Source organism: Manacus candei, unplaced genomic scaffold (assembly GCF_025592945.1).
Source record: "Manacus candei isolate 608988 ecotype Guabito, Panama unplaced genomic scaffold, ASM2559294v1 h1tg000050l, whole genome shotgun sequence".
Lineage (NCBI taxonomy): Eukaryota > Metazoa > Chordata > Aves > Passeriformes > Pipridae > Manacus > Manacus candei.
This window is the reverse complement of record NW_026138098.1, coordinates 14,953,930-14,968,307: the sequence shown is the minus strand read 5'-3', so window position 1 is coordinate 14,968,307 and position 14,378 is coordinate 14,953,930. Positions and strand designations below refer to the sequence as shown.

Here is a 14,378-nt window from a genome sequence, read left to right as displayed (position 1 = left end):
GGGCGGGGCAGGAAGCCCCCAGCCCACCACGGCTGGCAGCATGGCCACATCACAGCCCCGTGCAGGGCCAGGAACGTGGCCCTGCCCGTGTTCTGACAAGGGCCCTGCTGTTCGGGGCCACAGCTGCTCCGCGGAAGTAAACAGAGTCCCTGCCAGCACATTCCTGCCTGCTGCCCTGCCCGATCCCTCCTGCCTGCACATCCCCCCTCCCCGCTGGGGACACCCACACCTGGGAGGGGTGGACATCCCCAGGCGCCCCCAGCATGCATACCCATCCCCGGTACGAAGGAAACGGGAGCCACCACCCAACCAAGCAAATAAAATATATGGTATTTATTAGCAAAATAAAGGAGAGAAACTCTCATTTGCAAGGCCCTGTCAGGTGGCCAGGGCCGCCCCACACAGCCCCCCTGCTCTCTGATGAGTTCCCTGCATCCCCCTCCTGCTCCCGCTGCAGCTGGCAGCCCTGGGGGTCCTGCCTGGGGTAGGGTGGGCAGTGATGCCTGATGGCAACAGCATCCCCACAGCAACAGTCCCGCATGCGTCCCGCTCAGCCCTTTTGGTGGAGCTGCCCAGTGCTTTTGAGTGTGGTGCAGTATCTGTCCCAGCTCTGAGATGCTGAGTGCCCTGCCTGCCTACAGAGAGGGGTCCAGGCACCCCAGGGGGGTTTCCAGTGGGGCTGAAAGTGCAGCCTCCTGGCTCAGTCTCGGCCCTCCCAGGCATCCTCCCGCTGCTTGTTTTCCAGGCGCTTCCTCTCTGCAGAGACAAAAGGGTCAACACCATGTCCCCATCAGCCCACAGCCACACACTTCCTCGTGGAGGTGGCTGGAGTCCACCCTGGGTGGACTCCCTCCTACCCAGCACCCTGTGAGAAGGGGTATTCACAAGGAGGGTCTCCCCATACTGCAGTCCCTCCAGGCATCCAAAACTCACCTTGAGCTTCTTGCAGCTTCCTCCGCTCTGCATCTCGCTGGGCTGGAGTCTGGTTGCTGCGTACCCCCAAGGCACCGATCACCAGCCGCCTGGCCAGGACAGCTGATGTTTCAGGGCGCTCCTTGGCTGGCTGCAGGTACTCTGTGAAAGTGAAGATGGGGGACATCAGTGGGGAATCCTGGGAGGGATAGAACAGCTGGCATGGTCACAGAGCCGTGCTGGCTGCCCTGTCCCTCCCCAGTTGTCAGGATGATGTTGCAGCACAAGCACGATGACACAAGCCAGCACAGGGCAGCATCACTCACCAGCATATGCTCTGGCTTTGGCTTTAGAGGCGCGGGTGCCCTGGGAAAGTGGACGTGTCTTCACCATCAGGTGCTTGGTGCTGAGGGCATCACGTGCTGCAGGGAGAGAGCAGCAAGTTCAGGTGCAGGGTCAGTCCTATGCCCAGGATCCGGCCACAGGAGAGGGATGCCTCCCCTGTGCCCATACCCAGCCAAACCAGGAGCAGTACCTGTTATGGGGCTGGAGAAGATGCCCAGGGCATGTGTATCATCCACCCATTTAATATCAAAGCCTTTTTTCCTACCAAAGAGAGGGAAGGTTAGCAAGGCATTGGCACCTGGTGAGTGGGGGTCTGGAGCACAGCCCAGGCAGGGAACCCCAGCACCAGGGACACAGCATTGCTGGCAGACTCACTGGTAGCTGCAGAAGACACGCATTAGGTCCTCAGTGCAGAAATCCGAGGGGAAATCGTAGATCTCGATGACGTGGGGTAGCTCATCATCGCTGATGTCCGGAGCAGTGGGTTCAGCCCTGTAGTAGTCGAAGCGGGGTGACTGCAGGCTCTCCTGGTGCTTCTCACCCCCTGAGAGCTGCAGTGGTAGGAAAGGCACAGCACTGAGCAACCCATGCCTGCCTACCCCACAGCAGTTCCCGATCCATGGCAAGCACTCCCCAGAAAGTGGCCCAGCCCCCTGCACCCCATCCCAGCGCTGCAGATGGATTCATGGCACTGAGAATTAGGAGTTATTGACTGGCATTCTCACGCCATGCACTTGCTTTTCCCATTACCAGCATCCCTTCACTTGCCACGCTCTGCGGCCCTGCCGGGGGCACAGTAGGAACGACAGGGGTGAAACAGTGCATGCACTTCCAAGCACACCCCTCCTTCCACAGTGATGTGATGACCTGAAATACTTTTAGGGAAGAACAAGGAGCAGGACACCAATGCCAGGAGGAAAGACTGATGTCTTCCTGCCACATGGAAGTACCAGGCTTAGCATGCCCTGGCTGCATGGAGCAGCACTCCCCTAAAGAGCAAGTTCTGGTGGTTAATCACCTGTGCAGCTAAAAATTTACGCTTATTTCTCATTTGAATTTGTCTGACTTCACTTTCCACCAGGCAGTGTTCTGCCTCTCTACTGGATTAAAGAACCCTCAGTCTCTGGTCCCCTCCCTATGACAGCATTTGCTAATGTTATCAAGTCCCTTCTCAATCTTCTTCTTGATAAGCTAAATGGGTTGTGTGCCTGTAGCATCTCACAATGGGGCACTTTCTCCAGCCCTAAAAGATGATGGCTGTAGCACTTTTCTACCTTGTCCATTTTTCATCCTTCATTTTAAAACAGGAGCAGCAGCTTCCCACTGCCATAATACAGGGATGGATCCAGCCTCTATTTCCCTCTGTCCCACAGCACTAGTGCCGGTAGGCCATCCTGCACCATCTCCTGCCCAGTGGGCCATCCTGCATTGCTTGCTGCACCCCTGCTTTCCAAACCATGCTGTGCCAGCTGTCAAGGGGATTCACTGCCCTGCTTCAGCTGAGACACCAGGACAGGTGCTGACAGCTCCCCTGTCCCCCTGGAGCGTGGGGCTGGCATGGTGCCAGGAAACAGGTACATAACTCAGCCAGGTTCCCAGCCTGATCCCCTAAGCGATCATAGTGGAGCACACCACGGCTGCAAGGTTAGAGTCCATAAATCCCAGCCAGCTCAGTCGATAAAAAGTGCTCATTCTGACAATTTTATGGGGAAGATGGATTCACAGCAGGTGAATGAGTGCTGCCAGGACGGATGGATGCTGGTGGAGGGTAGAGTTGAGTTATGGAGTTCACGGGACAGGCCAGCACTGCTGGAAGAGCCCCCTGCCCCACCATCACCCCTGTGTGGAGCAGCACACTCGCCAGGCGCCCTGTGCCTGCTCGGGGTAGGCGAGGGAGCCATTCCCTGGCAGGATGAAGCCCTGCAGTGCCGCTTGAGGGAGCGGAGCACTCGGGTAGTGCCAGGCACTGGGAAGATGATTAGAGAGCAAGAGCACAAAGTGTCAGAGCAGTCCTTGACCTTCACAAATCACCAAGTGTGGCCGGGCAGCAAGGACAGGAGCCATCAGGCAGCAGGGCTCAGCCACGTGGCAGGCAAGGTTCAACAGGTCCCCTGGTGCTGCCAGCCCCAGCATGCAGCACGCCTGCAGCTCCCCAGCCATGGGGTAGGGCAGTGAGTGGGAACCAGGGTACAGCCCCTGGTCCTGACAGGCATCCTGGAAAGGTTCACTGACGGATGGGCAGACAGATGACAGGGAAAATGAAGACTGTCCATCACATCTCGCTGCACCCTTGCCAGAGCACGTTAGAGGGGTTGGTGGCTGCTCCCTTACACCACAGTCCCTGGCACACATGCATCACAGCCCCCACCATGCCAAACTGGCTGATGGAGAGTCCACTGAGCCTGCAAAGAAACGGTCGTGGTACTTAATTACTCTCTGTGTTCAAACTGATTTCTGCTCTGAATTTGCCTGGTTTCAGCTTCCAGCCAATGGCACTCACTATGGTATTTTTTTCCTGCTAGATTAAAGAGCTGCCCGCTATCAGAAATCTCTCCTCCACACAGAACGTCATAAATCTTGCTCTCTGCCGGCTATCTGCATCGCATAAGGATTTGGTTACGAGGAAGACACTACTAATTTTCTTGTCCTTTTTGTTAATTAACAACAGCTCCATCTCCTTGAGAGTCTGCATCCTCCTGGAGCAGTCACATCCCCCTGCCGAGAGTTCAGAGGGCTCAGGAAGCACCAAACTCCAGATGGGAATCAGCAGGGGACAAAGATGGCAACTTTTAATTGATAAATCCCTATTTCAGGTTCTTTTTCACCCATTTTGGGAAGCTCCCTGGAAAGCTCAAACTTGGCTCAGAGCTTGTGCATGGGGGAGCTAATACGGATACTCCTTGAAGTACTGCGCAACACAATCTTGTCCACAGCATCCTTCAGCTGCACCACAACACAGACCGTCCCTGACCTTCCTACTCCGAGGACAAAGCCATGTCTATGGCACCAGCCCACAGAAAGCGAGCACCACGTGCTTCCATCAGAGCAGCAATGCATCAGAGCATCCCAGCTGGAGGGTGGGGGACCACAGCTGAGGGGAGCACAGCCAGGCAAGGATGGGAGTACCCAATGCCCTTCCACATTCCCCCAAGGTAAGCCCTGTGTGGCCCACACACCATCTCAGCACTACGCCAGGCTCAGAGAGGGCACACCAGCCCAAGTAAGGCCTTCAGGACAAGATGGGTATCAGTGTCCCCTAGTAAGGATGCTCTTGAGTCAATCACATCCCTTCGCAGATGCTGTTATGGAGGCAGAACCCACCACTTCATACCCTGCTTCCAGCCTGGGGTAGACAGACGCTGGCTGTAACAATATTAGCACTGTTTGTTACTTCAGGTACATTAATGTCATTCAGAAAATTACCAGTTTGATGCTATTGATTTAAAATGCAATATGGGATATCCAGCCTCATTGCAAAGCTGAGCTTTCTTCATGAATGGCAGGAAAACAGTGTGGGTGCTGGTGCTAAGCAGCCAACTGTAGTAAATTCAGCTGCATGCGTGCAGGAGGGAATGGTAATGAGCCATAGATGATTAAGAAGCCATAGTTTCAAGGAAACATCCCATTGCTGTTTCAGTGGGAGCTCATTTCTTTATCACCAACCCTAGTTTCATCAGGGTGCAGTTGCAGTTTACGGCACTCAAGCAGGTTTTACTGCACTTTAAGTACTATAGAGAGACAATCTCCTCAGCCTTCACCAGCACTCCAGCACTGCAGGATGGGATGAGAACCAGCCAGGGGGCAAGGTGGAGGTCCCAGGTGTTTTGGCAGCAGCTCAGGCAGCTCATGCCCTCGGGAATGGCTGGCAGTGACAGCAGGCAGCACAGCCAGGCTGACTGCATGCCCGGGATACAGCCCGCCCACCCCTGCACTCACCCCAGAGAACACAGGAACAGACAACCCCCAGATCTCAGTGGGCAGCAGTCACCATCCCTGCAAATCCCCACAAACATTGGCTTGCAGGAAGTACCTCCTCCAGCAGGCGTGGGTCCAGGCAGTCCCCATCATCGTTGAACAGCACATCCCAGCTCTCCTCAGCACCCGGGCTAGCCTGGCTCAGGGTTCCAGCACTGGCACTGGTCTGTCCTTCCTTTGGGGAGCTGCTGTGGAGACCTCTCTCTTCCTTCTCAGCCTCCTGGGTGCACTGGTGCTTCTGCAGTGAGCCGACGTCCTCATGCGCCTCTGCCAGCTCCTTGTCCCAGGACACCGGCAAGAGCTCCTCCACGCCACGGCATAGCAGCTCCAGGGGTGGTGGGGGCTCACAGTTCTCCAGGGGTGCTCCCTTCCCTGGGCTGCTCTCAGCCCCAGTGCTGCTGTCTGTGCAGGCACAAGTGCTGCCCAATTCCTCGGCAGCAGCCACCAGATCACGCTCCTCGCTGGGTCTCCCGGTACCAGTAGTGCTCTCCTCTGTGACAGGCGGGAGCTGGGACGGGCTGCCCATGCCCTGCCCTGGGGTGCTCTCCTCTGGGAGTACTGGCACATCACCTGTGCTACCCCTCAGGAACACAGGTTCACAGCTGGCTCCTGGTGCACACAAGGTGCTCTCTCCGGCAAGCTCAGCCATGCCTCCCCACCTCGCCCCCTCCTCTAACACCCCAGTGGCACAGCCCTCGCTCTGCCCTGCCAGAAGAGAACCCTCCTTCTCCCTCTCCTCCTTCTGGGCTTTCAGAGCCACTGCCTCCCTTGCCAGCCTGGGCACACTGCCCTGTTTGCCCACTCCTGCTGACTGAAAAACAGCCTTTTTCAGGCTCTGGGAGAGGTCCCCAGCTGGATCTGGGGTGCTGTCCCCCAAGTGCTCCAACATGCCACTCAGTCCTGTCTGACAAACCAGTGTTGGGCTAGTAGCAGGTGTTGGGCTAGTGAGGTCATCCCCAGGCTTGGGGGTAGCCTTCATGGCCCCAGCCTGGGCAGTTGGTGGGGATGGAGGGTCAGGCTCAGTCCTTGTCATCTGGTGGCCACGGCTGAGCTCTCTGAATCCTTCATCATGGGATGCTTTGTCCTGCCCGTCCCAGGGCTGGGCAACAGTTGGATCTGGGCATGGCTCACACGTATGGGGTGATGCCTCCAGGCTCTCCAGTGCAATGGGGCAGCTGCCTCCCGCCCTCTGGCACTGCCTGGTAGAGGCTGCCTGCAGCTCCTTCAGGGCAGCATCCGCCTTGCTCTCCCTCCTTACCGCTCTGCCTGACTGTGTTGTGGAACGGGGGCTTCGCCTCTGCCCCTTGCCACTGCCCTGGCAACAGTCCTGTGCCAGGCGGTGGTTCGCAGGCTCCTGGTGGTGCCAGACCAGTGCACTGCCCGCTGCTTGTGCCTCTCTCTCCCGCCGTGCTTTGGGCACATAGAGGGCCATGTCAGGCTTCCTGCGGCGCGGCCGGCTGCCCTCCGCCTCCTGCTGCATGGTGCCACCACTGCCTGCCAAGGAGAGACAGCGTCACTGCCCTGCCCATGTCCCAGCAGCCCCACAGCAGAGTTCACAGTGAGCAGCCCCTGCCTGGGTCAGAGTTGGGGTCCCAGCCCAGCACCCACCTTTTGCTCCCCCAGCAGCTGCACACAGTGATGGATTGTGAAGCCCTAACGCTGCTCCACGGTAGCTTATCTGCAAATGGGGTTTGGCACCCGGAGCACCCCACAGCCCTATACACCCCCTACAGCCCTGGTGGGGTGTGTCAGGCTTGGGGGAAGTAGGGAAACCCTGTCAGCATCACTGGGGCACCTGCCCTCCTCTGGCAGCTGCTACCTGGGACGCTCCAGCCCAAAGAGCTCACATCTGCACCCAAAGCAGAACATAGAGATCATGCACTACTCATGCATCAAAAACCACAGAGAAGCCAGTGGCAGCCACAGAATACCAGAAACCAAACCCCAGCCCAGGGATACCCTGGTGTGGGACCACGGCTGCCACCCTGGCACACTGCAGCCCCGCTCACCTGCTGCCCCATCCAGACAGAGATTTATTTTTCATCATCTTTGGCAGAAGCAGGCACCGCAAGCGGCCAGGCCTCCCTGCCCCTATAAATATGCATCAGACAGGGTTTATGGAGACGGATGGTGCTGGGGGCTGCACTGTGGTTGAGGGGAAGGCAGAGTGGGGCTGGGCCGGGGCCCCGTGATTAATCACTGCCCACTCCGTTTAGGGGGATTCATCATGGGTCACTGTCAGGTAAATCACTGGAAAAACACCTCTTCAGTAATTAATGTGAAGTGACGGATGGACAGCCCCTGGGCCCATTAATCTGGACCATCAGCGCCGACCGAGATTATGAATGTCAGGATGCATAAACTGCCGGCGGATCAATAGGGCCAGGAACCCATCCAAGGCTCTCATTTCCGAGGCACCTCCGGTACATTAGCCTCCCCTCCACGGAGCCCCTGACCAAGGCGCGAATGCTTTTCGTGGCCCCTCACCAAGAGCCAGCAGCGGTGCCAGGAAGGCGACGGGAGGCCAACCACTGGCTGGAAAGTGGCTGAGGCTGCCCATGCCACCCGGCATCATCCCCTCTTCCTGCTGGACAGACAGACGGCTGCCTTGGCATGACGGATGAGCCTCTCACGGCTCTCTGGAAACCGCTGGAAAAGCCCGAGCAGGGCAGTACCCCCCGGCATGACCGCGGCATCTGTGCCTGCACCTCGTGCCGAGGAGGTGGGCCGGAACACGAGGTGCAGGCACGGGCGCCGCGGTGATGCTGGGCACCATCCCAGGGCTGCCCCAATCATTTTTCTGTCTCCGCAGCTCTTGTCATTTTTTTCCCCCTCTTTGATACACTAATTTTGCTGGCAGAACGATCCCCTTTATCTTTATCGACCGCAAGAAAGGAACATATCCTACAAACCTTACAAGGGCTGGATTAGTAATTTTTCAACACCAAGGCATTATACATTTTCTCACCGAATGGCAGTCTGGATGCCAGAGGGGAGGGGGCACTGGAAGCCCCCCCAGCATCGCCATTTCCAACCACAGAGAGCTTCCAACTACACTGAAGCATGTTTCCCAGGCACATCATCAAATGCCTTGGGGGCACCAGTGATCTCTTCAGGCTCTGCTTCCCAAGAATTTCCAGCACTGGGAACAACCAGGAGCAGCACTGCTCCCCACACATCCCATGTCACCTCCAAGAAGAGCCTTTGCACACAGGATTTATGGGCTCCTCGAAAGCTTGCCATTCACCTTGCCTCACCCTCCAAAGCAGATGGTGCAGCATTAGCCAGACGGTTGGTGCTGGGAGCATCCTCTCCCCGCACATCCTCTCCCCACACATCTCTGCCTGCCACACACTGCTGGGGAAGAGCCACTTCCCACAGCCTGGGAAGACACACGTCAAGGTGGTAGATGACCCACACCAGCACTTTGTTTTTTCCCCACAGGGCAGCACAGCTCCTGCCCCCAGCCTATTACACACTTCATCGATGCCACAGCCACGGGTCGGCACCGACATATTTCATGCTCTGGGAGGCAGAGCAATGGCCCTGGCTTTGGGTCTCATTCACACTACACTGGGCAGGGCAATCCTCCCACTTCCAAAGTCTGGGACCAAGCTTGCCCTGCAAACTCAGGCAACAATGGGTAGCACGTCCCCAAAAAGGCCTGGGCTGCCCCAGGTGCTGTCCTGCTTTACGAAGTCAACTAGCAAAACAGATCCGCATTGTGGCAGCAAGCAGGGAAAGGCCATGGTGCCATGGTAAAAGTGGTGATGGGAGTGCTGCTCAGCTGCCTGGCACATAAAGCCCACCAGCCCAGCACAACATAGCCTGGCATGGCCAGGAGGATGCTGGAGCATCAACGAGGCAGCAGCCAGAGCTCCCTGCAGGTACAGGCTTCCCTCGCACTGTTCCCAGGAACACACTGCTCATGCTGCTCGTGGGGAGCTTGTGCTCCTGGCACTGTTTGTGAGGTCTCAGCGAGCTGCCCGGTCGATGTGCCAGCCTGAGTTTCTCCTCTAGCAACCATCTGCAGCACATATGGGCAGCATCTTCTCCCTGATTTCTCTATCCATCCAGGGAAGGGCCCCACAGACAAGAGCAAGACAGGGCTGGCTACGTCACAGACCCTGCTTCCCAATGCAGAGCGCACTGCTGAATTCCTCCATCATCTGCATCCCTGCCTGGCACATGAAGACACCTACATTGCAGCTCCAACAGCAAAGCCAGGGGTCCTGCCACCTTCTCCTGCTGTAAGCCGGAGTGCTGGCCACAGTCCTGCTCAGGCAACCTGGGAACAGGCATGGATGCTGGGCTGTGGTGCTCACGTGGAGCATGCCAGTTCCCGGAGAAGTTTCGGTGCCATGCAGCACCCTCTCAGCAGGCTGCCGCATTTCCTGGCAGGGAGCTGTATTTTTAGCCTTCGAGGTTTCTAATTCCACTCAATCCATATTCCCATCGATAGAGTAGATAACCTTAAAGCCCTGATAGTGAACAGGGATGGCAATACTGGGGGATCAGGAGCCTTGGGAGACCTCATGCAGCCTTGGCATGCAGCTCGTGCACCACAATGTCACTCTTTACAGCCTGCAGCAGATTGGGCTCTTTGAAGGGGAAAAAAATAACTATAATAACAAGATTAATAAAAAGGTAGGTACAAGGAGAGTCTAAACAGCTCCGCTGGGGAACCAAGCTCTGCCGCTTGCAGAGCTCATCCCATGCCAGGTACGTGCCATGGCACACTCATCTACTGCACCAACACCAGCATATGGTAGCCCAGGTAAGGATTGTCAGAGATTCTGGCTACCCTGCACCTCTCCTGCTCTCAGCAGAGCTCCAGCCCAGGTCACCCAGCTCAATAGCAGGTGATGGGGCCATGGAAGGACATGAATACCTGGTGGAGACAGACAGAGCAAAGGCAAGAACACAGAGCCGCTGTTATGAGGCAAAGCAAAGCGCTTCAAGAGCTGCATCCCATCCAACGTCTGCCCACAGCCCTGTAGGATTTAAGACGTCCCTGTCCCCTGTTGCCAGGAGAAAGATGCTCTCCAGCAGCCACACCAAACATTGAGGAGGTGGCAAAAGTGTCAAAGGTGCTGAGAAAGAGAGATTTAAATCATGCCTTTCATTTGCAATACTCTTAGGAGATACCTGGAACAGATGCTCTTAGGAGATACCTGGAACAAGAAAAGGGGAACATTCCAGACAGGAAGATGATTTGTAAGTCAATAGTGTCCCCTCACAGCTGCAGTGGGAAAAAGGGACAACAAACCAGCAAAAGGAGTTAACAGCCAGAGCACTAAGGGGAATACAAAGGACTTTACAAATATACCCAGGTAGAATCAGCACAAAAGTGAAAAGGTCTATTAATAAACAAGTAGGGAGAGAAAATTAATGATGGCTCAAAAATAAAGATGACTCAAAAGGGAAAAATCACTGGTTTTAACCAGAAAAATGCAAATGAGGCAGAGGCCTCGCAAAAACAGCTGCAGGGAAAGCAAAAACAGCATCTCCACATAGACACAGTCACCTGGCTGGCACGGCTGGTGCAGAGATGGACCTATTAACCTGCTGATACACAGTGCCGAGAAGAAACCAGGGCCCTGGTGATGGGTAGAGCAAATCAGGCACTAATTTTCTGTGCAAGAAAGGACAACAAAACCAGAACCAAGGCACAGGATAAATCCTGTTCCTATGCCTAGTGGAGAACAAAACTGGCAGGTGAAGGAGCCTGCATACCCACCACAATGGGCTTCCGGATGATGTATGCTGGCTTGTCCAGAGGAGCTATTTCAGAAGAATTGCTGGGCAAGAGACAACTTAGCTGAAGTTCAGGGTATCATTTTATACCATCTCCCAAACTTTAACTTGAATAATGAACTGTAATTAAATGTGCAGATGAAACTGAGCAGAGAGTTGTTGCAAACACCTTCCAGAGCAGACACATCATTCAAAGGATCCGAGAAATGTAACCAGGAAACAAAGCGAGACTCAGCCTGAGAAAATGAAAGTAAAATAACCCAAAGCAACTACTCAGGGGGTAAGACCAGCCTGGAAAGCAAGGCCCAGAACCACACAGTGCACTCAGACCAGAAAGCAAGACCACTCCAAAATGCGCAAGGGGCAGAATCTGATCACCAGCATCATGCCATGGGTCACCCCAGGGCTGTGACAGCCCCATAGCAGGCAGCACGCAGCCTCACAGGTGGCATGAGGCATGAAGGATGGAGGGACAGGGACAGACAAGCAGCCACGAAAAACAGTGTCCAGCACCTGTGAGCACCAGACGTGTTTTATAAGGCATGGGAGCCTGGCACACTAAGCACCCAGGGATACGTGCAGCAGCCCTGCACTCAAGGGCTGAACACTGCCAGCATCGCCCTGGGACTCTGCACACTGGGGAGAGTTACGGGGTCTGACAAGTGCCATGTTATCTGGGTACGCCAGGGGCTGCCAGCCAGTGGAGTGGGAGAGGTGCGACTTCAGGTGGGGGATCAGGGCTGGGGCAGGGCGTGGGGAACATGGCTAGGAGAGGAGATGGGGTACAAGGCTAGGACAGGGTGTGGGGTTCAGGCCTGGGTGAAGAGATGGGAGACAGCGCCGGAAGAAGGGATGGGGGACAGGGCCGGGAGAAAGGGTAGGGGACAGAGTCGGGAGAAGGGATGGGGGACAGAGTCGGGAGAAGGGATGGGGGACAGGGTCGGGAGAAGGGATGGGGGACAGGGTCGGGAGAAGGGATGGGGGACAGGGTCGGGAGAAGGGATGGGGGACAGGGTCGGGAGAAGGGATGGGGGACAGGGTCGGGAGAAGGGATGGGGGACAGGGTCGGGAGAAGGGATGGGGGACAGGGTCGGGAGAAGGGATGGGGGACAGGGTCGGGAGAAGGGATGGGGGACAGGGTCGGGAGAAGGGATGGGGGACAGGGTCGGGAGAAGGGATGGGGGACAGGGTCGGGAGAAGGGATGGGGGACAGGGTCGGGAGAAGGGATGGGGGACAGGGTCGGGAGAAGGGATGGGGGACAGGGTCGGGAGAAGGGATGGGGGACAGGGTCGGGAGAAGGGATGGGGGACAGGGTCGGGAGAAGGGATGGGGGACAGGGTCGGGAGAAGGGATGGGGGACAGGGTCGGGAGAAGGGATGGGGGACAGGGTCGGGAGAAGGGATGGGGGACAGGGCTGGGACAGGGGGTAAGGATCACGGCTGGGACACCAGGGTGGAAAAGAGCAGGGCAGAAGTACAGGACAGGGCAGGGTGCCCACCCCGGGCTGCAGTGTCCCCGTCCCGAGCGCCCCGCCGTGCCAGGCCGTGCCGTGCCGGGCCGTGCCGGGCCGTACCGCCCGCCAGGCCGCCGCCGTTACCAGTGGCCGTGCCAGGTCCCCGCCGTTCAGCTCCGCTCCGCGCCGCCGCTTCCGCCGCGCCGGGCCCGCCCCGCCGCGGGGAGCGCCGGGACCTGTAGTGCGGCACCGGCTCCGCCCCGCCCCGCACCCCGGGCCGCCGCTCCTCCCCTGCGCCCGTGAGCACGAGGGCCGCCGCAGCCCCGCACGGTCCTCCGCGAGTCCCCGCGGGCAGCCCCGGTGCCGCGGCCGCCCGTCCTCCCCCGGCACCGCCCGGCAGCCGGAGGGAGGGGGGTCGTGTCTGGGAGGGTGGTGGACACAGGGCTGCAGGAGGGAGAGCGGCCCCCGCACCCGCACACGGGTGGGTCCCACGGAGGCTGCCGTGGGTCTCCCGTTCCCGTTTAATGTCGCACGCTGGGCGGGAGCGGCGGTGCTCCCTGTGGCGGGGGCTGGCAGGTCGGCAGACACCGGGCTACGGAAGCTTTGGGCAAGCTGGTGCAGCCGCCCTGGTTTGTTTGGGTGATGGACGGGGTGTCTTTGCCCACTCCCTACCCCAGGACCTGCTTCCTGGGGAGCCGAAGCTCTCCGATGCAATTCCCAACCGTTTCCCAGCCAGCCTCATGGTGTGGATACCAGAGAGGAGATGCCTCGGCAAGGAGGAATGTTCCATGGCACGCACACCACTGGGACCAGGGCAGCCGGCAGCCAGCGCAGCTTCTGCAGTTCCCCAGGGGCTGTGCAGCTGGCAAGGGACAGGAGACTGGTCATGGGCCACCCTGGCAAGGTGCTACTGAGGCACTGAATGGGGCATCCATGCATGGGGCTATGCCAAGCATCTTATCCCTCCTCAGGTGCGGCTACAAGGCTAGGACTGCTGATGCTTGAGGTCTGGGATGCCCTGAAGTACTGGGATGTTCCTGACTGCCCAGTGTGGGTCCCGGTACAGCCACAGGGGCTCAGACTCAGATAGGTACAGTCATCCTACCTCAGACATGTGCCCTTGTGCGGGACAAGGAAGGATCATGCCAGGCATCCCCTGGGGAGCAGCCCCTCTCCCAGCCTGCTGTGGCATACAGGGGACCATGTTCCCTCTCACAGGTAATCGATGGCAGCAGATCCTGATCGCTTTCGTTATTATTATTTTCTTATGCATGTGCGCACAGGAGATTTATCGCCAGCTATGGAGGCAAAATCAATTATTCATGTTATAAATTAGAAAATGATTTATGTTTGAGGGAGGCCAAGCAGCGTGGAGCCCCTGGCCGCATGGGAGCTGGGTTTGTCTGGAATGGCACGAGGCACCCCCTGCCAGCACTTCCCTAGTTTCTCCATCCTTCCCGTGCCGTGGGTCTCCCACCCAGGGATGCCCCTATCCCATCACAGGCCCAGAGTGACCTAAGGATAGTGCCTGGCAGGGAGCACCCAGCCTCTCCCACTTTGTCAGCCCCAGTATGTGGGGACAGAGCTCGAAGAAGGCTGGGGACTGTGGTGGCCTGGTCACCCTGGCTGGTGCAGCAGGATGATGCTCCACAGCAGTTTCCATGGCAGCAGGAACGCAGTCCAAGCACTGCGAGGTGTGGGATGCAAAAGGACCCCCTTGGTTTCCTCCACTATAGACATCTTCTCATATCTCCTCCAGCCTCAGTGACTGTGTCTGTGCTCCTGTTTCCCTCGAGGGACACGGTGGTACCCTCCAGACTGCCACCCATGGGGACAGGGACCCATTGCACCACTAACACCGCCTTGCTCCCTGGGAAAGGGCAGATGGGTGAGGGCAAGGCAGGGATGTAAAGGCAGTCCCTGAGGGCCTGAGGC

At 57.6% G+C, this 14,378-nt stretch overlaps 1 protein-coding gene across 6 annotated transcripts; it reads right to left on the bottom strand.

Annotated features, from left to right (window-relative positions):
* Positions 1 to 312: 312 nt before the first annotated feature.
* On the bottom strand, positions 313 to 12,664 carry R3HCC1L (R3H domain and coiled-coil containing 1 like). Of its 6 annotated transcripts, none has more exons than XM_051800049.1 (7): positions 12,489 to 12,664; positions 5,288 to 6,726; positions 1,633 to 1,808; positions 1,448 to 1,518; positions 1,239 to 1,334; positions 934 to 1,074; positions 313 to 756 (listed from the first exon to the last, which is right to left on the bottom strand). In XM_051800049.1, exons 2-7 carry the CDS (start codon positions 6,710 to 6,712, stop codon positions 701 to 703), a joined length of 1,965 nt encoding a protein of 654 aa, XP_051656009.1. In that variant the 5' UTR covers positions 6,713 to 6,726; positions 12,489 to 12,664; the 3' UTR covers positions 313 to 700. The 6 variants fall into 6 exon arrangements, with proteins under 6 accessions (XP_051656009.1, XP_051656010.1, XP_051656011.1 ...); XM_051800050.1 differs by having other exon boundaries at positions 314 to 756; positions 5,288 to 6,722; positions 12,489 to 12,661; XM_051800051.1 differs by having other exon boundaries at positions 314 to 756; positions 12,588 to 12,635.
* Between the last annotated feature and the right edge of the window lie 1,714 nt (positions 12,665 to 14,378).